This window comes from Leucopleurus acutus (genome assembly GCF_964270905.1).
Source record: "Leucopleurus acutus genome assembly, chromosome: 1".
NCBI classification, from domain to species: Eukaryota; Metazoa; Chordata; class Mammalia; order Artiodactyla; family Delphinidae; genus Leucopleurus; species Leucopleurus acutus.
The window spans coordinates 73,663,179-73,689,115 of NC_139142.1; the positions used below are offsets into that span (position 1 = coordinate 73,663,179).

At 56.2% G+C, this 25,937-nt stretch overlaps 3 protein-coding genes across 3 annotated transcripts; 2 read left to right on the top strand and 1 right to left on the bottom strand.

Annotated features, from left to right (window-relative positions):
• Nucleotides 1-3,670: 3,670 nt before the first annotated feature.
• Nucleotides 3,671-11,379, top strand: JPH4 (junctophilin 4; the record flags this gene model as incomplete). The annotated part of the gene is made up of 6 exons (XM_082833818.1): nucleotides 3,671-3,710; nucleotides 4,243-4,793; nucleotides 5,533-6,304; nucleotides 9,360-9,478; nucleotides 9,834-10,366; nucleotides 11,296-11,379. Exons 2-6 carry the CDS (start codon nucleotides 4,415-4,417, stop codon nucleotides 11,377-11,379), a joined length of 1,887 nt encoding a protein of 628 aa, XP_082689944.1. The 5' UTR covers nucleotides 3,671-3,710; nucleotides 4,243-4,414.
• A 1,901-nt stretch (nucleotides 11,380-13,280) lies between these two features.
• AP1G2 (adaptor related protein complex 1 subunit gamma 2) lies at nucleotides 13,281-22,164 on the top strand. Its single transcript, XM_082841493.1, has 22 exons — nucleotides 13,281-13,306; nucleotides 13,745-13,955; nucleotides 14,372-14,496; nucleotides 14,640-14,781; nucleotides 14,908-15,004; nucleotides 15,178-15,254; nucleotides 15,373-15,468; nucleotides 15,861-15,941; nucleotides 16,234-16,332; nucleotides 16,508-16,563; nucleotides 16,734-16,847; nucleotides 17,031-17,171; nucleotides 17,256-17,310; nucleotides 17,391-17,513; nucleotides 19,108-19,197; nucleotides 19,287-19,414; nucleotides 19,898-20,002; nucleotides 20,331-20,454; nucleotides 20,536-20,671; nucleotides 21,354-21,517; nucleotides 21,743-21,841; nucleotides 21,928-22,164. The coding sequence occupies exons 2-22, from the start codon at nucleotides 13,746-13,748 to the stop codon at nucleotides 22,027-22,029; spliced, it is 2,364 nt and encodes a 787-aa protein (XP_082697619.1). The 5' UTR covers nucleotides 13,281-13,306; nucleotide 13,745; the 3' UTR covers nucleotides 22,030-22,164.
• Nucleotides 22,165-22,320: 156 nt separating this feature from the next.
• THTPA (thiamine triphosphatase) lies at nucleotides 22,321-25,368 on the bottom strand. Its single transcript, XM_082841481.1, has 3 exons — nucleotides 25,073-25,368; nucleotides 24,148-24,699; nucleotides 22,321-23,041 (listed from the first exon to the last, which is right to left on the bottom strand). Exons 2-3 carry the CDS (start codon nucleotides 24,692-24,694, stop codon nucleotides 22,929-22,931), a joined length of 660 nt encoding a protein of 219 aa, XP_082697607.1. The 5' UTR covers nucleotides 24,695-24,699; nucleotides 25,073-25,368; the 3' UTR covers nucleotides 22,321-22,928.
• Nucleotides 25,369-25,937: the final 569 nt, after the last annotated feature.

Genomic DNA, 25,937 nt, shown 5'->3' on the forward strand with positions numbered 1-25,937 from the left:
TAGAAATAGGCCCCCAAATTGCATTTGTTAAAATAATACTCACTTGGGAGTCTGACAGATATTCAACTCCAAATGCTGCCATATATTAGCTGTGCAACATTGAGCAAATTAACCTCTGGGTCCCAGATTCCTCACCTATAAGACTGGCATAATGCCACCTATTTTTCAAGCCCCATTTACTGGGCATTTACTATGTACAAGGCACTAGACCAGGTGCTTTTCCCTCTATATACAATCACACGTGCTATTCATACATGATCATTTCAATCCTTACCATAAGCTGGGGGATAGGTTAGGGTGTTCCCATTTTAGAGATACACAAACTGCAGCTCGGAAAAGTTAGGGAATGTGCTCAGGTTTACCCAGCTAGCAGGCAGTAGAGTCAGGATTCAGACTGAGGTCTGTCCATCTTTGCAAGCCCAGCTCTTGGCCTCCAGTCTGGGCTGCTCACAGCTAGGTTTTGTTGTGAGGATTGAATGAAGAAATGCAGGTGGAGGACCACCCACAGTGCAGCTCCAAGACCAGAGCTGCTTCACTTCATGTTGCTTTCCTTTTCTATGGCCCCCAGGCATTGGTAAATTGTGGCAGAACAAACCAGTGCATCCTCCGAAAGGAAAAAAAAAAAAAAAAGCATCTTTACCCTAAAAGAAGGGATTATAGGACCTGTAGGGACAGACCAGAGAGTGGTTGGAAAACTGCCTCTCTCAGGGCAATATGGGGGGGCTAAGACTTGTGAGCCCCACAAGTGCCAGGGTAGTTTTGCCAGTGACTTCTTCAGGGTGTCATCAGACCTATACCTTGATTTGCAGCTTAGAATTCAGTACCGACTCACCCTACCAACAAGCATCGCTCCCCACCTTCCACTTACCCTGCCATCCTTCTTCCCTAAAGAACAGGGCACACATCTCCTCAGGTCCATAGCTTTGTTTTTCTTTTCTCGTTTCCTCACAGTCCCCCCTCCCCCCACCCCCACTTTGTCTTTTTGGAGAAAAGGGGAATCTTAGGGTCTGAATAGTACAAGGCACTGTGTGGAGAAGAAAGGCCTGAATATCTAGGGGTGAGTCATGCGATGCAGCTGGGCCTGCCCCAGTACTCCTTCTGGATTCCTCTTCAATGCCTCTTTCCCTAGGGAGCCAGCCGAAGTTAGGTTCCATCCCTATTCTCTATTTCTACCCCTGTCATAACACAAACTACTCTAGAGTTGCTTGTTAGTTGTCTGTCTTCTCTACTAGACAGTGAGCTCCACGAGAGCAGGCACTGCAGTGTTCACCGCTAGATCTGTAGCCCAGGGCAATGTGCCTGGTACACAGTAAACTATATAAATGTTTGATGAATGGAGAAAGGAAGGAAGGAAGGGAAGGAGGAAGGAAGAACCTCTCCACCATCACCCTTGTCCCAAGTAGACCCACAGTTGCCCTGTTCCACGCTAGGACATGTTCCATGTGCTGCGACCACATCCTTAGAGGATGTGGTCCCAGCCCTAAAGGCTTAAAATTTACATGTTTCTCAAACCTCATATCCACCTTTAGAAAAACAAAGTGCAAGGGAAATCCCTGTTTATTCCAAACCTCATGCTCTTTATTTTACCACCATAATCAAAAATAGATCTCCTGAGTTTAAGAGAGGTTCCCAAGTACCAGGAATTCTGGGAAGAATTACAGGGTTCAAAAGGTCTGAAGTCTGTTCTAATCCTAGCTCTGCCACCTCTACTGTGTGACCTCGGGTGAGTGATCTCCCCTCCTGGGCCTCAGTTCTCTTCCAGTAAAATGATGGGGTGGACCAGACCTGGTATGAAAATAAACACACTTCAGAGAATTCCTTGGCAGTCCAGTGGTTAGGACTCGGCACTCTCACTGCTGGGGCCCTGGGTTCAATCCCTGGTCTGGGAACTGAGATCCTGCAAGCGGCCAAAAAAGAAAGAAATAAAGAGAGAGAGAAAAAGAAACAAAGAAATGAAGGAGGGGGGGTGGAGAGAGAGAGAGAGAGAAGAAGGAAAGGAAGGAAGAAAGGAAGAAAGAAAAGGACCTGAGTGCATTTGACTATCTACCCTGCTGTAACTGGATGGTGTCCTCCTTCCTAAATGCTTAGGGGCAGGGTAGATGCAGCATCTAAGTAAGCTGAGGGGAGGGAAGACAGTATGTGCCTACTTCTGTCTGTAAACGGGAAGGCCCAGGATGTGCTGCCCCTCGGGTGAATGGTCAGGGAGCGGTGGAAGGCTGAAGAGGGCCTTGCCACGATAAGGCCCTCCCCAGGTGTGTCCTTGCCTCTAGGTTTGCGAAAGAGACGACTCCAAAGCCTCAGCATCTTGATGGCGCTGCCAAACATGACCCCCGGTTCCCCATTCAAACCCAATACACCCCCTCATGTCTGCCCACCTCCGTCAGAGGGAGAACCCAGGGAGAAAGAGCTGGTGGGGGGCGGAAGGTGGTGCAGCCTGGAAAAGCCCTGTGGGTCCGGGCTTCCTGGAAGGGCCCCATTTCAAGCTTGCTCAGAAAGCACAAGTGGGGAGCCTCCTGGTCCCCTGCAGCAGTTTCTTAGGGAGGACAGTGGACTTGGTGGACACAGGCGTCCAGGCCCAAAGGCTTCCTGGCTTCAGTCCAAGCAACTGGCAGGTTCATCCTTCTCCCCAGGGCCCCGGAAACACCACTTCCGGCCCTCCAGCCCCTGCTTGGGCTCTTCCTGGCTAGATGTCTCTGCCCAAGCCCGCCTTCCCTGTGCAGAGCTTTCTCCCTCCCTCACAACCCTTATTTTGCTCTCTCAGTCTCCATATCTATTTCTTCTCCCTCCTTCTCCTCCTCCCCTGCCTCTCTTCTCCTTGCTATCCCTCACCAGCCCCAGAATGGGTCTCCCTCCCTTTCTCCCTCTCCAACAGTATCTCCCCCTGCCTTAGCTCTCACCCCTGCACCTCTTTCTTTGTATTCCTCTCGCCCTCTCCCGGCCTCGCCAGCATCTCTCCTCCCCCCGCTGGCTTCGACCTCCCCCAGCCTCCCCATCTTCAGCTCAGTCTCCTCCCCCTGGCTCCTCTCCCCTCCCCTCAGCCTCACCCCACTCCCTGCCAGCATCCCAGGGTTTCTTTCCACCCTGGGGGTCTCTGTGCCTCTCATCCTCCTCTCTGCTTGCCTCCTCCCTCATCGCAGGTTAGGCAGGCACCCATCCTTTTCTGCCCAGGCATCCCCGCCCCCCAACGCTATCACCGCCACTGTCTCTTCTTCCTCGTCTTCTCCTCTCCCCACCCTCTCCTCTCCTCTCTTCTCCCTGCCCCTTTAAATCTGCCTGGCCCAGCCTCCCCCGTGATGCTGGGATGGAGCAAACATTGATTTGCGCTGGGATGGAATCAGAATTTTGATTTTTTTTTCCTCTCCCAACCATAAGAAGAAGAAAATAATAAAAACATCCCCTCTTGATAGCCCCCTCTCTCTTCCCATCCAGCTCCCAGCTCCTCTTCCTGACCTCCATCCAAGGCAGATTTTTTCCCCTACACTATTCTCATCTCCCCCTACCCCTGCCACCACCTCGCGCGCCCCCCACTGCCTGCTCCTCCGACTGGGGAGAGAGGGGACTCTCTCCTGCGGCTCCCCCACCTGGGCTCTCCGGGTTGGAGCAGTCTCTCCGGAAGGGGAGGGGGCTTGTCTTGCCTGGGCGAGGTGGGAGTGGAGGTGTCCTGCCATGGATGCTGTGCCTGGGAGGCAGCCTGAGCCCCAGTCCACATGGTGAGTAACCTGCCCCCTCCTTTCTGCCCGTCTGCCCATCCGCACCCTCGCCTTTCCCCTGCAGAGCCTCCCCCATCCTTTCCCCCACCAAATCCTCTGCCCACCTTGCTCCGATCTCCCCCCTATGTTTTCAACCCGCCCACACCCCCGACCTTTGCCAGGGAAGCCAAAGAACCGGGGTAGAGGGGTCCTGACAGCAGCCAGGGAAGCGGGTGGCTTACGATTCTGCCCAGCCCCCTCTCAGGACCCCCCCCCCCCCCCGGCAACTGTCATCCTCACTCGATGCTTTGGGGTTCCAGGTTGGAGAAGTGGCACTCCTGCTTGGGGTTAGGACCCCAAGCCCTGGGAGGGGCCCTCTACAAGAACGGAGGATGGGGGAGCCCCGTGCCTCCAAAGCTTGGGAGCTGCTGGAAGATGCTGCTGAAGGGTGGGGGGTTGGGGGGCGGTGCTGAGGCTCCGGAGCCACTGGGCCAGGGAGCGACGGGCAAAGAGGAGGGGCCTCGCTCGCCACTTCCCCCCTCTTTCTCCGCAGCCACTCAGGATGAGGGTCCGGCCCTGCCTGCCCGCGCTGGGCGCCCCCTGCCTGGCCCCGGTCTAACTGCCCCCGCCCCCAGGCCTCGCCCGGCTCCCAGGCCCCCAGCCGGCTTCTCCAGCCCCAGGATGCGCTGAGCCACCGGGGGGCTGAGGCCGCGCCAACTACATGCATGTCCCCCGGGGGCAAGTTCGACTTTGACGACGGGGGCTGCTACGTGGGGGGCTGGGAGGCGGGGCGGGCACATGGCTACGGCGTGTGCACGGGGCCCGGCGCCCAGGGCGAGTACAGCGGCTGCTGGGCGCAGGGCTTCGAGTCACTGGGCGTCTTCACGGGGCCCGGCGGACACAGCTACCAGGGCCACTGGCAGCAGGGCAAGCGCGAAGGGCTGGGCGTGGAGCGCAAGAGCCGCTGGACGTACCGCGGCGAGTGGCTGGGCGGGCTGAAGGGGCGCAGCGGTGTGTGGGAGAGCGTGTCCGGCCTGCGCTACGCCGGGCTCTGGAAGGACGGCTTCCAGGACGGCTACGGCACCGAGACCTACTCCGACGGAGGTGCGGGGCCCTGCCCACTACTGTCTGTCTGCTCGTCCGCGTGCGCCTCCCCGCTGGCCTGCCCCGCGTATGCCTTCCCCAGCCATACAACCCCCGGTGCCCCGCTGTTATCCTACACGCCTTCCCTATCAATATGCGCCCCTGCGCCCATCTTTCTGCCCTCTCCTCCCATCATCACACACGCCTTCCTTATTTGTCGGTCCCCTGCCTGATTTTCCCTCTCCCCAATCTGCCTGCCCTCACCCCTTCCCTGTCTGCCTGAGCCTCACACCCCGCATCTACCTAACCCTCACACACACCCTGTCTGCCTGTCCCACACACCTCCCCTCTCCACCTGCCTGTCCCTAACACCTCTGCTCTGCCTGTCCCCTCACATTTCCTCAGTCAGCCCCTGACAGTTCTCTTTGCTTGTCATATGCCATCTATACACCCCCGTCAACCTGTCCCTCACACCCTCTGGACTGTCTGTCCTTCACACACCCCAGCCTGTCTGTCCCTCCCCCTTTCCCCTACCTGCACGGCCCTAATCCACGGATCTCCCACTCCCTGCCTGTCTTCCCTCTGCTCTTCCACACCTTCCGACCCCACCTGGCCTGTCCCCGGCTCCTAGTGCCCTTCCCCGACCTCCACGCCAGTTGCTCCCACCCGACTCTTAGGCTTCCAGGGGCGCATGGGGCTGGGGGTGGCAAGGAGCGGCGGGTCCTGACTCTTTCTCTCCCTCCTACCCCGCCCCGCGCAGGCACCTACCAGGGCCAGTGGCAGGCTGGGAAGCGCCACGGCTACGGGGTGCGCCAGAGTGTGCCCTACCATCAGGCGGCGCTGCTGCGCTCGCCCCGCCGCACCTCCCTGGACTCGGGCCACAGCGATCCCCCGACGCCGCCCCCGCCCCTGCCCCTGACCGGCGACGAAGGAGGCAGCCCGGCCTCCGGCTCCCGGGGAGGCTTCGTGCTGGCCGGGCCTGGGGATGCTGACAGCGCGGCCTGCCGAAAGCGCACCCCCGCGGCCGGCGGGTTCTTCCGCCGCTCGCTGCTGCTCAGCGGGCTTCGGGCGGGCGGGCGCCGAAGCTCCTTGGGCAGCAAGAGGGGCTCCCTGCGCAGCGAGGTGAGCAGCGAGGTGGGCAGCACGGGACCCCCAGGCTCCGAGGCCAGCGGGCCCCCGGCCCCGGCGCCGCCCGCCCTCATCGAGGGCTCGGCCACTGAGGTGTATGCGGGCGAATGGCGCGCCGACCGGCGCAGCGGCTACGGCGTGAGCCAGCGCTCCAACGGGCTGCGCTACGAGGGCGAGTGGCTGGGCAACCGGCGGCACGGCTACGGGCGCACCACCCGCCCCGACGGCTCCCGCGAGGAGGGCAAGTACAAGCGCAACCGGCTGGTGCACGGGGGGCGCGTGCGCAGCCTTCTTCCTCTGGCCCTTCGGCGGGGCAAAGTCAAGGAGAAGGTGGACAGGGCCGTCGAGGGCGCCCGTCGAGCCGTGAGCGCTGCCCGCCAGCGCCAGGAGATCGCCGCTGCCAGGTGGGCACCCGGTGCAGAGGCCGTAGCGGGGTTAAGGGGAGAAGGTACCCTGGGGATAAGGAAGGGGGCGATGCCTAAAGGAGGGAGGACCAAGACACAAGGCCTAGGGCCCGGTGGGGAAGAGCAGGCCTAGGGCCAGGCATTTGTAGCCCTGGGTATTTGAGGTGTTTATATCTGAGGCTACAGGTGGACGTGGGTGTAACTGTGGGTGGCTGGGTATTTGAGGAAAGCCCTGTTAGACTGTAAGCGTGTCTCAGTGTCTTTTGTGGGGATGTGTGTCGTTGTGTGTGGGAGTAGCAATGAGCGCTGCCTTGTGCCGGCCCAGGAAACCTCTTGGAACTCAGACATGTCGCTAGTCTTCCTCTTCTTGTAGCTGATCCGGCCTCCAGGACTCTGCTGCTGGGAGCAGCAGCCCCCAGCAGAGAGACAGGGAGCGTACATTAGTAACCACATCCAAGCCAGCCCACAGTCTGCTATCATTTCAGCCTTAGGCCTTGGGAAGGTCTAGTTTGTACAGCAGATCTATCCACCTGAAAAGATAGTCCCTCTCAGCTTTGTCTCTTCTGCCTCCCTTAACCCAACGGATAAAGGTTGAAGGGGAGGAGACTTGCCTATAAATGAAATTTTCTTTCTGCAAATCAGATTACATTTCATGCATCAGGAACCTCATTATCTAAAGCAGTGCAGTCCAGTAGGAATATAATGTAAGCCTAGTACATAATTTTGAATCTTCTAGTAGCTGTATGAAAAAATTACAAAGAAACAAATGAAATTAATTTAAATAATATATTTTTATTTAACCCGATATATCCAAAATATTATCATTTCAACCTAAAATCAATATGAAATAATTAAGGAGAGATTTTACATCCCCCCCGTTTTTCTTAAGTCTTTGAAATCTAATATGTATTTTGCACTTAGAGTACATCATTCAATTTAGACTCGCCACATTTTAAGTGCTTAATAGCTGCATATGGCTTGTGACTAAAGAAAACCAAAAATCTATTTGTAAGGAGTTCATAAGCCCCTGATTTATACAATTTACACATAGGAATTTTTAGATATTGGTTTTTCTTTAAAAGGGAGGGCACAGTTGAAGGATCTTGTTTGAATTTGAGAGTGTTTCAGAGGATGAAAAGTCAAGATACGTCCAAGTATGCTTCAGTGAGTTTGTAAAATGGGTGACAAGGGGGGTGTGTGTGTGTGTATGTGAGTGAGTAAACAGGTCACATCCAGAGTAGATGCCTGAACAGAGAATGTCTATCTGTAGATATATCCGAGTGTCTGGATGGTTAGAGTCCAGGGCCTTAAGCCAGGGAAGGGGGAGGGCAGAGCACCAGGGAGCACTTCAGGCTGGATGGGGAGTGGGCATGTGCAGGAAAAACTGATCTCAGTAGCCAGAAAGATCAGGCAGTGGGAGGAGGCTGGTTGGTCTCCCCAGCAACAGGCCTGGCAAACCTGATTGGCTGCTGGTTGCCATGGAAACAGCAGGGCCCCAGCAGTAGGTGCCTCTGCCAGGTAGCCTGAGCCTGGCCTGATGCCTGAGCACTGACTGGGTCTACTGGCTAGGATTTGATCAACCATACCCTCCAAAGTCAAAAATACAGGACCTTGTCAATGTTGCAGTTTCTTGGCTGCCGACAGAACTCAATGCAACCCAAAACTGTGATCCTCATCCCCTGCCTTAAACTCTGAGACCAGCTCAGTTTCAGGACAGGGCTAGGCGTATAGATCCTGAAAGCCCTAAGACAGAAGAGCAGGGTTATCTGAGATCCCTCAAAGCAGGTTCTAAAGGTCTTGACCCACCAGGTTTGAGGGGAGGAGGCTGACCATATCTCCCAAGGTATATAGAGAGGAGGTAGACCTAAGATGACAGGGGACACCATGACCCTTCTCCCTACCCCCATACCCAGATTGCTTTCTTAGACCAGATACAACAGGCCCAGGGCCAGAGGGAGTCATGGGTCTTGATGCATTCAAGCCCCTGGCAAGCATATCTGATTACCTCTACCTCTGATCCTTTACGCCCCACCTTCAGTCAAGATTACAGAACTAATTTAGTAATTACAAGGCATCGGGGTGAGATAGGGAGAGTTGGAGGGAGACGCAAGAGGGAGGAGATATGGGGATATGTATATGTATAGCTGATTCACTTTGTGATACAGCAGAAACTAACGCACCATTGTAAAGCAATTGTACTCCAATAAGGATGTTAAATAATAATAGTAATTACAAGGCATCTATGATTAACAGCAGAAGGTAAAAGGGAAGGGAAAATTGAGGAAACATCTGACATCAGATGGAGAATTGAGAAAAACCAGAGGGGAAAGGATTGATAATGCTTCAAGGTTACCTGTAACTAAGGAGCAGAGCAGGGTTGAAGGGGGGTTGTGGAAGGGAGATTAAGAGCTCACCTCTTAGAAGGTGTAATCACAATGGTGAGAAAGCATGCATGTTAGCAGGGAGAGGGAATAGGTAGTAGCAGAAAGGGGAGACCCACCCTTACTCCAGTTCCAGAGCTCAGAAATGAGGAAATGGGGCGGGGGGCAGTGGCAGTGATCGGGGCAGGGAGAACGATGTGATAACAGAAGTGGCTGAAGAAAACAAGACGTAAAATTCTCATAACAAGAGGTAGCAACACGGCAAAGAGGCATAGCTTGTGAGCACCAAGCAGGTGCAGCCGCAGAGAGATGTGCTAAGAGAGTGAGGCCTCATTTGTCACTGGGAGGGAGCAGGACAGGGATGGAATAACAGAGCTGAGGGCAGTGGGGAGGGCCTGGCCCTGCAGCTGGAGGAAGGGAAATGTTACTACTGGATGGAATGGTGGAGGGAGTGAGAGAGGAGCAGGAAGGTGTGATGACAGCAAGCGTGGCCCAGATCTAGGGGAGGAAACCGAAGGCTGGCTGCCCTGCCGGGGAAGGGGAGCAGCTGGCAGAGTGTGAGCAAGGGTGAGGAGTCCAGAGGTGAGCTCAGATCTGGGGGGTGTGATGCAGTGGGGACCTGGGCCAAGGGACCGGAGTAGGTCTGTTAAGACAGTGTCCCTGGAACCCAACAGGGCAGCAGACGCCCTTCTAAAGGCAGTGGCAGCCAGCAGTGTCGCCGAGAAGGCTGTGGAGGCAGCTCGAATGGCCAAACTGATAGCCCAGGACCTGCAGCCCATGTTGGAGGCCCCAGGTGAGGCGTGGGCAGCCTGGGGCGGGGCCGGGGAAGGGGGTGGCTTCCTGGGGGGCTGGGGGGCCTGGGCATGGAGAAAGGGGAAGGGAATCCCTGCAGGGGACTGGGGCGGGAAAGGCCAGGGTATGAGGATCTACGGGGACAGGGGGTGGGGACCAGGCCCAGCTGTTTGAGGAGCGAAGTAGGAATTTATGTAATAGGGTCATAGGACTAGGGGGTTGGGGTCTGGCAATGAGAGGCTGTAAACCTGGGGGTACCAGAGTCCTGGGAGGCGCCCAGGCAGGGGGATAAAGCTGTAGCTTCTGCAGCCCAAGGCCAGTTCGTCCCCTCTGATTCTTAGCTATCCCTGCCCCAGGCCGCAGACCCAGGCAGGACTCAGAAGGTTCTGACACAGAGCCCTTGGATGAGGACAGCCCTGGGGTGTACGAGAATGGACTGACCCCCTCAGAGGGCTCCCCTGAACTGCCCAGCAGCCCTGCCTCCTCCCGCCAACCCTGGCGACCCCCTGCCTGCCGGAGCCCACTGCCTTCTGGAGGGGACCGAGGTCCCTTCTCCAGCCCCAAAGCTTGGCCTGAGGAGTGGGGGGGCCCCGGTGAGCAGGCAGAAGAACTAGCTGGCTATGAGGCAGAGGATGAGGCTGGGCTGCAGGGACCAGAGCCCAGAGATGGCTCCCCACTCCTCGGAGGCTGCAGCGACAGTTCCGGAAGTCTTCGAGAGGAGGAAGGGGAGGATGAAGAGCCCTTGCTCCAGATGAGGACCCCAGGGCGCTCGGAGCCGGAGCCCACGGCCTTGCCAGTCCTGAGGGGCCTGTCCTCGAGGGGTCCTGAAGCCGGGTGCCTGATGGAAGAGGCTGAGGAGGCTGCTGCGTCCGAGAGGCCCGCCCAGCCGGTGAGAGACCCTCCCCTCCCCGACTCTGCCCTGTGCCCTCTGAGTCGCCCATCCTTCCTGGTCCCTCTTCTCCTCAAAGCCTGGCCTCTCATCCTTTCCAGACTTCTCTCTGATCCCCTGAGGGGCTTTGATTTGCACTTAGCTTCCTTTTTGCCTGCCCAGTCTTGGACTATATCCCACCTCAAAAAAATAGAGAATTTGCAAGCTGGAAGGAACCTTAGAGACCTTCACGTCCAACTCCCTCATTTGACACACGGGAGGACTGAGGCACTTACAGTAACTCACCAAGGTTACGAATAATTAACAGTACAGCCAGAACATCTTTGCCTGCTCTCCTTTCATATCATTTCCGGCTCCTGGTTTCCTACTCCACCTCCACCCCCACCTCCACACTTTCTCTCTTTGGTGCCCAGAAATAAAAAAGGAAAAGCTTGTTCCCTCCCTACCCTGACTCTCCCTCCCTCTCCTGGGAAGAAGAGAAATAGGGAAGAAGGCAGAAAACAGGGAGGGGTGGAGTTTCCCCAGTACCCTCCACTCTGATTGGACTCCAGGCCTTCTCCTGTCTCCTAGCAACCACATCCTCACCCCTTCATCCCCTCTCTGCTTCACTGCAGTAAAGGCTGCTGCTGCCAACGTCTGATACTAAGGCCAGGCACCTTCTGCCGGGGCCACGTGCTGCAGGGAGGGGAGTGGAAGGAGAAGGGAGGATGGGCTGACTTGAGGGAGCCAGAGGGAAGGTGGGGCCCTGCCTGGGAGCAGAGGAATGTTTTGCCATCCAAATCAAAGGTTGGAGATTTCCCTGCTCTGGCCTCTGAGGAGAGGTGCCTGGGACCCTTCTGCTTTGCCACCTCAGCCAGGGCAGGAAGGTGGGACCCGTCGCTGGACCCGGTCCTCAGGCACTGAGACTGCATTTTCCCTCATCTCTCTAGGGAGCTGCCAACCCGTTGGTGGTGGGAGCCGTGGCCCTCCTGGACCTCAGCCTGGCATTCCTGTTCTCCCAGCTCCTCACCTGAGGCTCCTGCCTGGCCTAGTTCTGGCTTTGGTTTGCTGCCTCTTCACTCCTCTGACCTGCCTTTTTCTCTTTTCTTCCTCCTGGTTGTTTTTTCTCTTTTCTTTCTCTTCTCGCTTCCCTTTCTTTTCTGTCCCCCTCTGGTTTTCTCTCTTGTTTTTTCCTTCCCTCTCTCCTTTCAGATTCTCTCATCCCTCCTGCCTCTGTCTCCGTCCTCCTCACTCCCTTCCCCACCCACCCCTTCTCTCTCCCTTCTCTCCTCTCTCTAGATTGTTTACATATGAAGGGCTTTTCTCGCTCAGAGTCGCTCTCTTCTCTGAGACACACAATTCTAAGTCAGACCATTGCCCCACACCCTCCCTGCCTTTTCTTTAGACCTGAACTTGGATGAGGGTTGGGGTTTGGTGTCCTGAGGAGTCTCCCAGAAGCTGAGCAGAAAGGAAGGAGAACATGGAGAAGGGGTATACTCTATACGGGAGAAGACTGTATCCTGGGCGAGGCACTGGCCGTGCTGCTGGGACTCCCTGACCCAAGGGGCCTGGCGTCCCTCTGAGGCCTAGTGATAAAGCTGGAGGGGGTGCAGCCTCCATCTCTGACGTTGGAGGATCCTACCTCACCTCCAAGCACTGAGCTAGGTTCTTGCTGAGCTCCATCCTTCCCTGAAGGAGATGAGGGGGATGAAAAGTAGAATGGCTCCCCAGCATCTTCTCCCTCTTTCTTTCCTCAACAGCCAGCCCCTCATCCAACCCCCTAGGGTGGCATGCCACGTCAAGAGCAACGTGTAAAGGAAAGAAAATGTCCAATGCGGCCAAGCCCACCCTCTCCTACCTTTCTCTCTCCCCCTAAAAGTTTGTTTGGTTGGTCTGGACTCACGTGTGGCCTTTGATTAAATTTCTAAGGGACCTGAAGGAGGCACTTCTACTGCAGAGGGTTAGAGGCACCTGAGCAAGGACCCCACTCCCCAACTCTGGCAGTAGTGGCTGGGAAGGCATTTCTGGAGAACAAACCAGACAAGCTAATAAGAAATCACAGGGCAGCAGAAGCTGTTTAGTAGGCCCTAAGTGGGTTATATCCCTTCCCCCATCATATCAGAATCTTGTGAAATGGGAAACCAACAGAAGGAGGGGATCAAAGGAAGCCAGTCTCTCACACACTTTCCAGGCACAGCAGAGGTGAGAGTCAAACCCGGGCGAGAGGTGGGTGGAGAGCCCTGTTTGAGGTTGTGGCTGATCCCTGGTACTAGCTTTTCCCCTGGGGGCAGGAAGCCCTAGGAAGAGGGTACTGTAGGGTCCCCAGAGGATCTTTCCTCCCTCCCCTGCATGAGGCAGAGGCAAGCTGCCTGCCAACCCCCTCCCTCAAGGAATGGCCTTGCCTGGGAATGCCCACCACACACAAACTCTTCTTTTTTTCTAGTCAAACTCTGTTCACTCCTTGGCCTGCCTCCCTCTTCCTCCCCTCTCAACCTTTACTTCTAATTTGTATTTCATGGAATTTGGGATTGAAGTTAAACTACAACAGTGCCACCAACACCAAGTCTTGCAGGAAAAAAAATATACAAAGAAATTTAACAAAAAAAAATATATTAATAAAAAATTTCAAAAAAAGGGGGGGGAAATTGTCCTCTCCTTTGGGTGTGATGGCTTCAAACCAAGCTCTCAGAGGCTCTCCGGGTAAAGGAGCCCTCTTGGGGACCCCCAGGCCTGTTATTACACTCTCGCCGGCCCTAAATAGTTAAGAGTTCTTTCCCCTCAACTCCAAACCAGGAAGGCCTGAGCTAGAGGATTCAAGACTGCTCTGCTGGTCGGCTCAGGAGGGGCGGGGTCCCGTGATGGGGGCGGGGAGAGGGAAGGACCAGACCAAGTCCCAACGCTCGACGGGACTAGTACCAGGAAGCGCTGTGGGGAGAGGAGCGGAGTTGAGACTGAAGCCAGGTGAGGCTGGCGTTAGGGCTGGCGTCCTGGTGTGGGGAAGCTGAGGCCGCCTGAGAAGTGAACGGCGGTTCCGGAGGAAGAAACAGCGCTGGGCTCTAGAAGGAAGGGAATGGCTAACCTAGAGATGGGAAACCAGGTGTACACTGAGGGAAAAGAGGTGGGGCGGGGGGGGGGCGGGGGGGAAATAGGCGGGGTTCCAGCGCATGCTCGGTAGCAACGGGCGTGGAGTGGGGCGGGGACGCATGCGTAGTGGAGGTCTCCTCCCGCGGTGAGGAGGGGGCGGAATTTGGGGACCCGCGTGGGGAAAGGGCTCAGTTTTAGGGTAGCGGTGGGACCCAAGCCCTCAGGAACTTGGTACAGGGCAAGCCTGTGCAGAAAGGCCAGACGCTTCCAGCCGGAGGGTTAAAGCCCTCTCCGCTCCCGGGCTTTGCCCCCCAGGATGGTGGCGTCCTCGTCCTTGCTGAAGCTTCAGGATCTAATCCAGGAGATTCGTGAGGCCAAGACCCAGGCCCAGGAGCGGGAGGTGATCCAAAAGGAGTGCGCCCACATCCGGGCCTCCTTCCGCGATGGGGACCCTCTGCACAGGCACCGCCAGCTGGCCAAACTGCTCTACGTCCACCTGTTAGGCTACCCCGCCCACTTTGGACAGGTACCGGGCAGGGACGCCTCCCTTCTAAGTTTGATGAGAGAAGCTAGTGGAGCACCGTCTCGGACCCCCTCACTTATTTGTGTCCCGATTTCTTTATTCTACAAAGCTTCTGAGCCCTCACAGTATGCACCGCAGACCTCCTTCCGCAGTATAACCCCAACTGGTCATCAGCTGGGCTGAACCCTTCATTCTCTGGCCAGCGCCATTCAGGGCACTTCCTCCTCTCTTCCCATCCTCCTGTTTCCTTGAAACTACCCACTAACTGAATCTCCTAGACCTCTCTTCTTGTTGACGGGAGGGTCATGGGATATGCTGCCCTCACAGATTAATCTGGTGTAAAGGAGGAAGATGGAAAAGGGACGTTAGTACCTCTGGTTTCACCCCTGCCCCTTCCTGGTCTGCCCCCTTCCCTGTAGATGGAGTGCCTGAAACTGATCGCCTCCCCCAGGTTCACAGACAAGAGGGTGGGCTACCTGGGGGCCATGCTCCTACTGGATGAGAGGCAGGATGCCCACCTGCTCATTACCAACAGCATCAAGAAGTGAGAGAGTTCTGGGAAGCGCTTGGAATCAGGGAGATGGGAGAGTGGGGAACTGGGAAATCCCAGGGGCTTGCCTGCTGTAGGTACTGGGAAGGGCTGGGTGTTTCAGAGGCTTGACTGACCATCCTCCCAAAACTGTGCAGTGACCTGAGCCAAGGGATTCAGGCTGTACAAGGCCTGGCCCTGTGCACTCTGAGTGCCACGGGCTCTGCTGAGATGTGCCGGGACTTGGCCACTGAGGTGGAGAAACTGCTCCTGCAGCCTAGCGCCTATGTGCGCAAGAAGGTGAGATGGCAGGTTCTAGGCACTTGCGCCTCCAGAAACTGTCCCCTGTCTGCCACGTGGCAGAGGTGTGGAGGGCAGTCCATCCCAGCAGACCCCTGCCCCTTCTGAGACCCCTGACCTCTGCAGGCTGTTCTGACTGCAGTGCACATGATCCGGAAGGCCCCTGAGCTCTCCAACATCTTCCTCCCACCCTGTGCCCAACTGCTTCATGAACACCACCACGGTAAGGCCATGGGGCTCCTCGTCCCCTGCCTCAGCTCTGTCTGTGGACAGAAGGGAGACGTGGGATGGGAACAGCAGCTCCTAGGAGAAGGGTGGCACGTGCACACAAACACACGCACGGAGTAGACTCCCCTGTACTCCGGCCCACCACTCACTTCCCCCACCCTGACCCAGGCATCCTGCTGGGCACCATCAAGCTGATCACGGAGCTCTGCGAACGAAGCCCTGCGGCCCTCAAGCACTTTCGAAAGGTGGGCTGGCGAAGGGGCGGGCCCCGGGCCAGGAAGAAAAGGGCAGTAGGGTTGGAATGGGGCTGAAGATTGAGAGGATTAGGAAGAATGCTCAGACCAGGCACTGCCCTCTCTCCAGATGGTGCCCCAGCTGGTGCACATCCTCCGGACTCTGGTGACGACTGGATACTCCACAGAACACAGCATATCTGGAGTCAGCGACCCCTTCCTGCAGGTGGGCTGACCCTTCCCTGCTATATCCCTAGAACAAAGAGCTTAGTAAGCCCATGGCTAGTGGTCGCTTCCCAGAGAACACTTGGGCTCAGTCAGTGTCTTGGGCGGGAGGGTGGCAGGCACCAGGTTCTCCCAGGACCATTGTGGGGAGGGGGATGCCTGAAGGCCAGAAAATCCAGTTTGGTAACAATATGTTTAAAAAGCCTGTCCTCAAATCCCCTGGCCTCACACACCTCTGAACCCCTCCCAGGGCCCAAGGAACCAGTGGAGGTGGGGGGAGGGCCAGGGAGGTTCTCGGGAACCACAACGCTCTCCTCAGTGCTGGACTTTTCTCCTCAGCCCCACGACTCCTTCCCCTAAGAACCACCCCCCCAACCTTTAACCCAATTTCAGGTCCAGATACTTCGTCTGCTTCGGATTCTGGGCCGGAACCACGAGGAGAGCAGTGAGACCATGAATGACTTGCTGGCCCAGGTGGGGTGGGGTTGCCAGTTAAGTGTGTTGCTCTGTGATCCCACTGGCCCTGCGCATCCCTCACATGACCACTCACCGTGCGGTGGCCATGTGATAACGTCTCCATTTCCCTCTGGACCGGGATCTCCCTGAGGACAGGGACACAGTCTGTCTCAGTGCAGTAGCCCCTGGCACATAGCGGGAGCTCAGGGAACCTTGTTAGCTGTTTGAGGGGTGATATGATGGAGACCTTTCAGAGACCTGAGGAGAGGACGGAGCCCCTTAGAATGCATCTTCTCTCGCATCCACACAGGTAGCCACGAACACAGACACCAGCCGAAATGCGGGCAACGCGGTCCTGTTTGAGACAGTGCTCACCATCATGGACATTCGCTCTGCAGCAGGCCTGCGGGTACCCTTCCGTGTGCCCCTCCCCCGTGGGGCCCCTCCCACCCGCCCCAGCCAGGCAGAAAGGTCCTGTTCACTGGTTTCTCCTCCCCACCCTGGTCATCCTGTGCCACGCAGTCCCCACTCCTGAATGAGCAGGTTGCTCCTTCCCTGACTGTCCCCAACCTCTGCCTCTGTAGGTTCTAGCTGTCAACATTCTTGGCCGCTTCCTGCTCAACAGTGACAGGAACATTAGGTAATAGGCCCAGGTGTCTGGCTGGGCTGTGTCACTGAGCCCTGGGTCCTCTGCCCTCCTTCTTCCAGAGTCTCCGGATTCACCAGCCTCTTATTCCTATACCCAGGGCAGGATGGGGTGGGGGAGGGCTGACGGCCATGGCATGACAGGGCCTCTCCTGCTCTGGCCAGGTACGTAGCCCTGACGTCCTTGCTGAGGCTGGTGCAGTCTGATCACAGTGCTGTGCAGCGGCACCGCCCCACCGTGGTGGAATGTCTACGGGAACCTGATGTGTCCCTCAGCCGGTGAGCAGGACAGAGGAACGAGAGGGCAGGGCAGAGGGCCCAGCACCTGGTGGCCAAGACCCAAGCCAGCTCAGAGCAGCTGGAGAAAGGGGACTAAGGAGACAGGTGCCTGGGGAAGCGGGGGCCTGAGGCATGTCAGGGTGACCTGGGTTACCTTGTATAAACATACATCTCTCCTGCCAGGCGGGCCTTGGAACTGAGCCTGGCTCTGGTGAATAGCTCCAACGTGCAAGCCATGACACAGGAGCTGCAGGGTTTTCTGGAGTCCTGCCCCCCTGATCTACAGGCCGACTGTGCCTCAGGCATCCTGCTGGCAGCAGAGAGGTGAGGGGATGGGTGCCCAGGAGGCAGAGAGGGTGGAATCCAGGGACCGTCAGCACCAGGACTGAAGAGCCATATGTCCCCTAGGTTTGCCCCAACCAAGCGGTGGCACATAGACACCACCCTACGTGTGCTGAGGACGGTGAGGCAGGGGCTGGACTGAGAGCTGGGCGGGAGCATGCAGGGTTCACCACACTGACTCGGCCACGTTCACCCCTCCAGGCAGGCACCCATGTGCGCGATGACGCAGTGGCCAACCTGACCCAGCTGATTGGGGGCGCCCAGGAGCTCCATGCCTACTCTGTGCGCTGTCTCTACAGCGCCCTGGCTGAGGACATCTCCCAGGTACTGCTCCCACCACCAGGCCTGGGGCTGCCCAGCCCTTCCTGGGCCACCTGCTCCATATATCTGATTCCCAACTGTTTTTCCCTCAGGGTCACAGCTCTCTACTTAGAGGAGACAAAGACAGAGCCCTGTTTGTAGTTAGAACACCTGGACTTCTGTCCTGGCTCTGACACCTACTGTCTGTGCAACCACAGATGACTCATTTACCTTCATGCTAGGTCCACTCAGCATTCTACCCTGCCTATCTCCCGGAGCTGCCTTGATCAAATGAGATAGATAAAAGCTCTTTCTGCATGTATTAGGTTTTGTTTTTTTTTTTTAATGTGGGATCTTAGTTCCCAACCAGGGATCGAACCCGTGCCCCCTGCATTGGAAGCATGGCATCTTAACCACTGGACTGCCAGGGAAGTCCCCCATAGGTATTTTTTTGGCTGCGTTGGGTCTTTGTTGCTGCGCGTGGGCTTTCTCTCTAGTTGCAGCAAGCGGGGGCTACTCTTCGTTGCGGTGTGCGGCTTCTCATTGCAGTGGCTTCTCTTGTTGTGGAGCAGGGCTCTAGGGCACACAGGCTTCTGTAGTTGTGGCATGCGGGCTCAGTAGTTGTGGTTCATGGGCTCTAGAGCGCAGGCTCAGTAGTTGTGGCGCACTGGCTCAGTTGCTCCGCGGCATGTGGGATCTTCCCGGGCCAGGGCTCGAACCCATGTCCCCTGCATTGGCATGCAGATTCTTAACCGGTGCGCCACCAGGGAAGTCCCCGGTTTTATTATTACCTTGAATGCTGACTGAAATCACAGATGCCAACGAGTATAGCCCCCTTTCCATATTACTTTAGTAGGCTAGGCAGAAACTACCCGCCCCTTTCTCAAGGGAGGACCCCCCTCACTTCTCCCCATCCTTGCTGCACCCCTTGTGGTTAGGCCATGTAGGTTTTTGTTTTTGCATTACTTTCTGAATTTTATTCTAGGATACTTTTTTAAATTGAAATACAGTTGATTTACAATATTGTGTTAGTTTTAGGTGTACAACAAAGTGATTCAGTTATACATACATATTTTAAGATTACTTTCCATTATAGGTTATTACAAGATATTGAATATAGTTCCCTGTGCTATACAGTAAATCCTTGCTTATTTATTTTACATATAGTAGTTTGTATCTGTTAATCCCATACTCCTTATTTATCCTTCCCACTCACCCTTCCCCTTTGGTAACCATAAGTTTGTTTTCTATGTCTGTGAGTCTGTTTCTGTTTTGTATATAGATTCATTTTTATTACTTTTTAGATTCCACATACAAGTGATATCATACAATGTTTGTCTTTCTATGTCTGGCTTAATTTAGTACGATAATCTGTAGGTCCATCCTAGGCCATGTAGTTCTGAAACTTGGCCACCAGAGGGCAGAGGAAGCCCAGGAGCCAGGACAGAGCTGGGAGCGAATTAACAAAACTGCTCATAACTGCTCCCTGTGCTGAGGCCCCTCCCTTTCCCCACCCCTCCAAACTCCACCATCTCTGCACTGCCTAAAGGATGTCATGGGGTCTGGAAGTGAGGAGGGGACATAGACACAGGCCCATCATGTTTCTCATCCCATGCAGCAACCGCTGGTGCAGGTGGCAACCTGGTGCATCGGGGAATATGGGGACCTCCTGCTGGAAGGGAGCTGTGAGGAAACTGAGCCCCTGCAGGTAGGTCCTGCATTGAGGATACACTGAGGAGGGACATACCAGGGGAGGCAGGGCTGGCCCCAGGGTCACTCCCTGTGTCCCCCTGGAAGGTGGAGGAAGAGGAGGTGTTGGCACTGCTGGAAAGGGTGCTGCAGTCCCATATGTCCCTGCCGGCCACCCGAGGATATGCCCTCACAGCCCTCGTGAAGCTCAGCACCCGGCTCCGTGGGGACAACAAGTAAGAGTGGGTCCCAACCCCTCCCACAGAGCCTCTTCTTGGTGCCTCCATTGAGAGATGTCCCTTCACTGTGCCCCCCAGTTTCTGAGTTTCTGTCCAGGCCCACACCCCGATCCCCACTCCTCCGTCCTTAGCTTCTTCCTTTTTTTTTTTCTTTTTGCGATATGCGGGCCTTTCACTGTTGTGGCCTTTCCCACTGCGGAGCACAGGCTCCGGACACGCAGGCCCAGCGGCCATGGCCCACGGGCCCAGCTGCTCCGCGGCATGCGGGATCCTCCCGGACCGGGACACGAACCTGCGTCCCCTGCATTGGCAGGCGTACTCTCAACCCCTGCGCCACCAGGGAAGCCCAGCTTCTTCCTTTTGAGCCAAGAATCATGGGTATCTCCGTGGTCTGTGGGGCCTCTTCCTTTCTTGCCGCATCCTGAAGGTGAAGGGCATGGCAGACGAGCCTTCCCACTCACGCACCACCCTGCGGCCCAGCCGCATCTGCCAGGTTGTGTCCATCTACAGCAGCTGCCTGGACGTGGAGTTGCAGCAGCGGGCGGTGGAGTATAACACCCTCTTCCGGAAGTATGACCACATGAGGTGTGCGCGCCACTCTGCCGCAGTGTGGGACCCAACCCCTGGCCCACTCCCCACTGTCCCTTTCTGGGTGCAGGGGTCTCATCCTCACCTGTGTCCTTCCTCATCCAGTCAGAGCCTCCTACTCACAGTTCACTGAAGCTAAGTGGGCTTCCCACCATCCTTGTTCATCTGAAGGCCAGCAAGACTGTGCCGCCTTAGGAAATCAGAGGGGCACTTCTGACCCACCATGTGCCCAGGACTCCCCATGTTCTTACCCCTCCTCCCACGTGCCTCTTGCGCAAAGCCCAGGGTCTACCCAGAGGGATACACCTGCATTCCATCCTCCCAGGGCTGCCATCCTGGAAAAGATACCTCTTGTGGAGCGAGGTAGCTCTCAGGTTGATGAGGAAGCAAAGGAAAGCAAAGAAACAGCCCAGCTTTCGGAAGCAGCCCCTGTCCCCACAGAACCCGAGGTGAGGAGGCCGGGAGTCCCAGGGGGAAGAGCATGGTCCAGCTTCCATACCCAGCCCTGACACTTCTGCCCTCTCCCCCAGGCCTCAAAGCTCTTGGATCTGTTAGATCTCCTGGATGGCCCTTCTGGGGACGCCCAGCACCCTCCCCCTCTGGATCCCACCCCAGGAGGCGCTTTGATAAACCTCCTCAACCTTCCCTGTGCTCCCCCACCCCCCGGTAAGCCTCAGCAAAGGGGAGATGTCTTAAAGAAGGGGCGGTGGAAATAGGCTGCTTCCCCTTCTAAGCCAAGGACAGGTTCATACCCTCTTCCCTGCTGTGTACCCCCATCACATCCCCATCTTAGTAAAAGGCTTCATTACATCATGCCAGTCTCCTCCTGGACACCCTCCAGTATCTTCCCTTTGTTCCAGACTTCTTACCCTGGCCTGCGGGCCCTGCTTCCTCCCTGCCCACCTCACATCTTTCCCACTACCCGCTCCACTGGCCCCCTCAGCTCCTCAGGCCCTCTCACCTCAAGCCCTTGGCGTTCCTATTCTTTTCACATGGACTGCCCTTTCCCCAGCACATCAAAATGACTGGCTCATTCTCAACCTTCAGGCCTCAGCTAAACTGTCAGATGCCTTCCCCTACCTCTCCTATTTCAGTTAGTCCCCCCGTTATCCTGGCATAGTTTGTTTCCTTCAGAGCACCAGTTACAGTCTGTGATTGTCTTTCTTGTTTATTGTTTCTCTCCCCCCGACTAGGCTGTTAGCTCCATCAGAGGCCGCATCTTCTCCACTCTGTCACTAGCATCTCGAGCAGGGCCCTGCACCCAATGCGTGCTCGTTTAATTTTTATTGAATGAGTGAACCGTTATCTTCAGCCCATACGCTGAGCCACTTCTTTCTCCCTGCTGTAGCTCCCATCCCAAATCTCAAAGTGTTTGAGCGCGAAGGACTACAGCTGGATCTTTCTTTTGTTCGACCCCCTGGAACCCCTACTTTGCTGTTGATCACTGTCACTGCCACCAACACCTCAGGGGGTGATGTCACCCACTTCATCTGCCAGGCGGCTGTGCCCAAGGTTTGTAGAAGACTGGGATTCAGAGGTGGCCTCGGTACTCTAGGAGAAAAGGCCACTAAGTAGAGGAGGTGGGTGGGGGAGAGGATGAGATGAGAAGGGAGTGACTTGCCAGAGACAGGCACTTGGGGAGTTATGGGAAGAGGGTTTAAAACTGTTGGGTGTGGAGGGGTTACCTGAGCCCAGCCAGCTCCCTGCGGTGTGCTCCATCCAACCTCCTGTGTTCAGAGTTTCCAGCTGCAGCTACAGGCTCCCAGTGGGGACACAGTTCCAGCTCAGGGTGGCCTTCCGATGACCCAGCTCCTCAGAATCCTCAATCCTAAGAAGGTGAGGTCCAGGAGCCCCTCGAGGCTAAGACCCAGTGAAGGGGGAGTCACTGGCGCTTACCCTGGTCTCTGCTCTCCTATTCCTAGGCCCCCTTGCGGCTGAAGCTGCGCCTCAGCTACAACCACTTTGGCCAGTCGGTGCAGGAAATCTTTGAGGTGAACAACTTGCCTGTGGAGACATGGCAGTAACTCGGCCTCCACTCACAGCCTGAAACCCTCCTGTGTCCCCAAGCCCAGGGGAGCCGCTATCTGAGGACAGCCAGCAGGTGGCACTCTGGTCTGTACTTGCCACTGGGGTGGGGGGGCTGCCCCCAACCCTACAAATAGTGAAAGCCCAATAAAGCCTGAGGGGGGAAGCCATATTTGAGGTAGAAAACGTATGTGAAGCACAGCCAGGGAAGAGCCTTCTTACACAGGAAGTAGGTATCTTGCCCTAAGCCTTTGGAACTGGTTTCAACAAAGGTTCTCTTTTTACCCCTTTCCAGGTTGGGGGGCAAATGTGCCCCTAAACTTCCACAGGAGGCACTCTACCCTCTGGGCCAGAGCAGGGCACAGGGGCAACATCAAACCAGAATTTCTAGATTTCTAACAGGGACTCCCACCCATTTCCCCAGCCTTCTGCTATTCCCCATACCCCAGGGCAGGGAAATCCCTGCTGCCTCCCCTCATCTCTAACTCAGCTGTAAGGCGGTTTAGGAGCCGCTGGCAGAATCAATGGCATCGACCAAGGGAGGGAGGGTGGCAAGGGATTTTCCTGTGCTTAACTACTGATCACGGCTAAGTGGAAATCCTATAAACACGAGCGGAAATCAATGGAGGCTGCTTAGCGGCCAGGGGAGAGGGGCGGCCCACAGATTGCATCTGACGGATGAGGGAGAGGGGGCAGCCAGGGAGGGCTCCAGGAAGGATAGCTGAGGGTAGGGGGAAGGAACAGGCGGAGCTGGAGAGAGAGGAGTCACCGTGGGAAGGGGAGCCAGAGAGGAAGAGGCACAGTGAGCCCAGGAATGAACCTCATTCGACCCCGAGCTTTCTTCCCCATCGGGCAAGTGACACCCTAGCCCAGTGTCACGTCTGGATCTTCCAGTCCCCTAAGGCTTCTCTGTGGAGCTGTACACTTCTAGCAGGCGCTGATAGTCCTGAGGCCGGAAGCGCTGTAGGTACACAATCAGCTTGGCAGGTGCCGTCTCCTGCGCCAGCACACCTACAGGCAAAAGGAGAATGAGCAGAGAACCAGACAGAGCCGAAAATGCTTTGACTCTCCCTGCCCACGCAGCTGGACCCCAAAGTTGTTTCCAAGGCAGCACTGGGATTCCGAACACCGTCCAACCAGCTTCTCTAACTCGCCAGCCCACTCCCTGATTAGCCTAGGGAAGCGGGGCCTAAGAGGGCCACTTGAGGCAGGAGTGGGCCTGGGAAGCCAAGCATGAGCCTCTCCTCCAGCGAGAAGTGGTGAAAGGCACTCGGGCACCATGAAGACAGAGGGTGCCTCAATAGCGACTCCTTTCAATTACTGCGTCTGCCCCCCAATCAAGATTAAAGCCTATCCAGCCAGGCCAAAGCTCATTAGCTTGGTAATGAAGCACATGCAGAGATGCACACAGAGAGAGAAACTAAGGGACGTAGGAAGAAGAGACGCAGCTACAGCCGTGGGCTGGGATTCACGGGGAATTCTAGCCTGTGTGCTGTGGAGTCACAATAAGCCAGTGTCTGAAATGTCAGTGCCTGGCAGCATGCCGGGCAGATAGCAGGGAACTCGCTGTGGGTTTGCTGGGGAGGCAAGAGCAGCATTCTAGGGCTGTAAGGCCCGACGGCATGCACGACACTATACTCCTGTGGATGAACTGTGTACAAGGGAGCTAAGCCTGGGAATGGAAAAACTAATCTGCTAACGTTTGCCCCGCTGTCACATAGACACAACGTTCTCGCCTTTTACTCAAGCCAACAGGACAAATTAAATGAGGATTTAGTTGTAAAAGTGAGAGGACAGGAGTTGGGGGAAGGAAGGATGGATGGAAAGATGGAAGAGGACAACTGACAAAGAGAACTGAAGGACACTTGCAGTGACTAGAGGTATGAGAACTACAACGACTGGGATGGATTAGAGACACATGGAAGGATTCAATCCAGGTTAAACAACTACTGCAAAAGAGGAAACCGGATTTGATAGAGCCCTAAGCAAACCGGGTCCTCTAGAAAATTGCTAAAGTAATTCCCCAGAAATAGCCTCGAGACCCTCCCCACTAACTGGCCCAGCGGGTACACCCAGAAGAGGAGCAAGGGAAGCACAGAAGGGCCTGTCTCCCTCACCAAGCATGCTGCTGAGGCTGTGGATCTTCTCCAGGGCAGCTGGGACTTCGGCCTCCTCTTGCACCAGGGCCTCTACCTCACCCACAGCGTAGCCAAAGTCAGCTGTATCCAGGTCCACCCTGAGCGGCCGCTCCTCTTCATCAGCTCCGCGCGGCACCAGTTTCCAGGCACTACGCTTAGTCACAAAACTAGCTACTTCCTGCAGCCCCAGCGGGCCCAGCACAGCAGCCACGCCTCCAGCCCCCGGGACTTCAGCCCTCAGCACCTCACAGAGCTGGGCCACAACTGCAGGCTCAGCTGTGAGTTCCATGTACTTAGTGTGGGGTCCTGAGACACTTGCTGCTCCGGGACATTTGAGCTCCCAACCACTGCCCTCTCGCTGTCGGAGCCAGTAGTCAGCCCGCATGAGGCTCAGCTCAGGGGTGTCATAGTAGCTGTCTCGGAAAGTGACTCGGCGCTCCAGGGTACCCCCCAATTCCTGCAGCCGCTCCTCTGTGCCAGGGCTGGGAACGAACTTTCGCTCCACTTCAATCAGGCCCTGGGCCATGCTACCTGCAATCAGTCAATCAACAAACATTGGCTGAGCTCCCAAAGACCCCTACCCCCGGAAGAAGTTAGGAAGCGCACACACTGTCACAGGGCTCTCTGTTGGGGGCCCTTCCTCCCTGCCTGTGATGGATGGCCCCTTCTTGTCTCTGATGTTCTAAGGTTCAGCAATAGGGATAAGTCTCCAGTTAAACCCCTTCCACTGCTGAAAATGCCCTCAATCCAAAGGGCTCTCTAGAAAGCAGGTGTAGCGGGTAGCGGGTGTCCTTTCAACGCGCCCGCTAGACACCATGCTACCCCGGGAGGACGGCGGCTCACTGCCGGTGGCGACCCCGCCCGATCCCCCCACAGCAACGGCCAGCGGAGCCTCGGGTCTCACCTCAAAGCCCCAGGATCTCCCTCTCGCGGGACCTGGAGAAGGGGGAAGGGAGCCCACGCCACGCCCGCGAGGAATGCCGGGAGCAGTTCCTGGCCCCGGACGTCGGCCCGGTTCTCTGCACACCCGGGAGATCCCGGCACGAGCGGCCATATTAGGCCCGCTGTGGCGAAGCCGACGGCAGGCCGGGGCCCGAGAAGCCTGCTAGCTTATGGGAGGCCGCAACCTCCGCGGTGGGCCGAGAGAGAGGCCATCTCCCTGCGCTCTGCTTCTCTTCCCAGACCCCTGCCGCTCTCGGGGGTGGGGGCGGCCCGGCTCTCAGGCCGCCGGCTGAGTCGGCACCCTGGGGCCCGCGTGCATGATGGGAGATGTAGTTCCAAAGGGAGACTTTGCTTTCTTGCCCCACCCGTCGCTATGGTGACAGGAAAGCTGCGATTAACGCCAGCGGGACTCCACCTAAAGTTGGAGAGAGTCGGATGGAAAAGGAGCTGAGGCCCCAGTCCTGTCTCCAACCCCCTCACCCCGTTTGCAGATGGGCCTGGAATACAAGCCACTCACTCAGACGCTGTCCAGCAAATATTTTATTAACTATTATGGTGTCCCACTGAATGCAGGCCAGTGGGAATGAGCTAGGGAAAAAAAAAAAAAAAAAAAAAGGATAACTAAGACCAGTACAGCTACTCTAGACTCTGGAGTTTTAAAGGGGAGTTAATACATCCCCATGAATGTTCAGGAGAAGGGTGGATGGGAGCCTTTCTGTAAGAGGAGGAAGTGATATTTTGGATGAAAACTAAAGACATGATGGGATTTCAACGGTTGGAGACCAAGGTGGTGACAGGAACAGCATGAGCAAAGGCTCAGAAGCTGG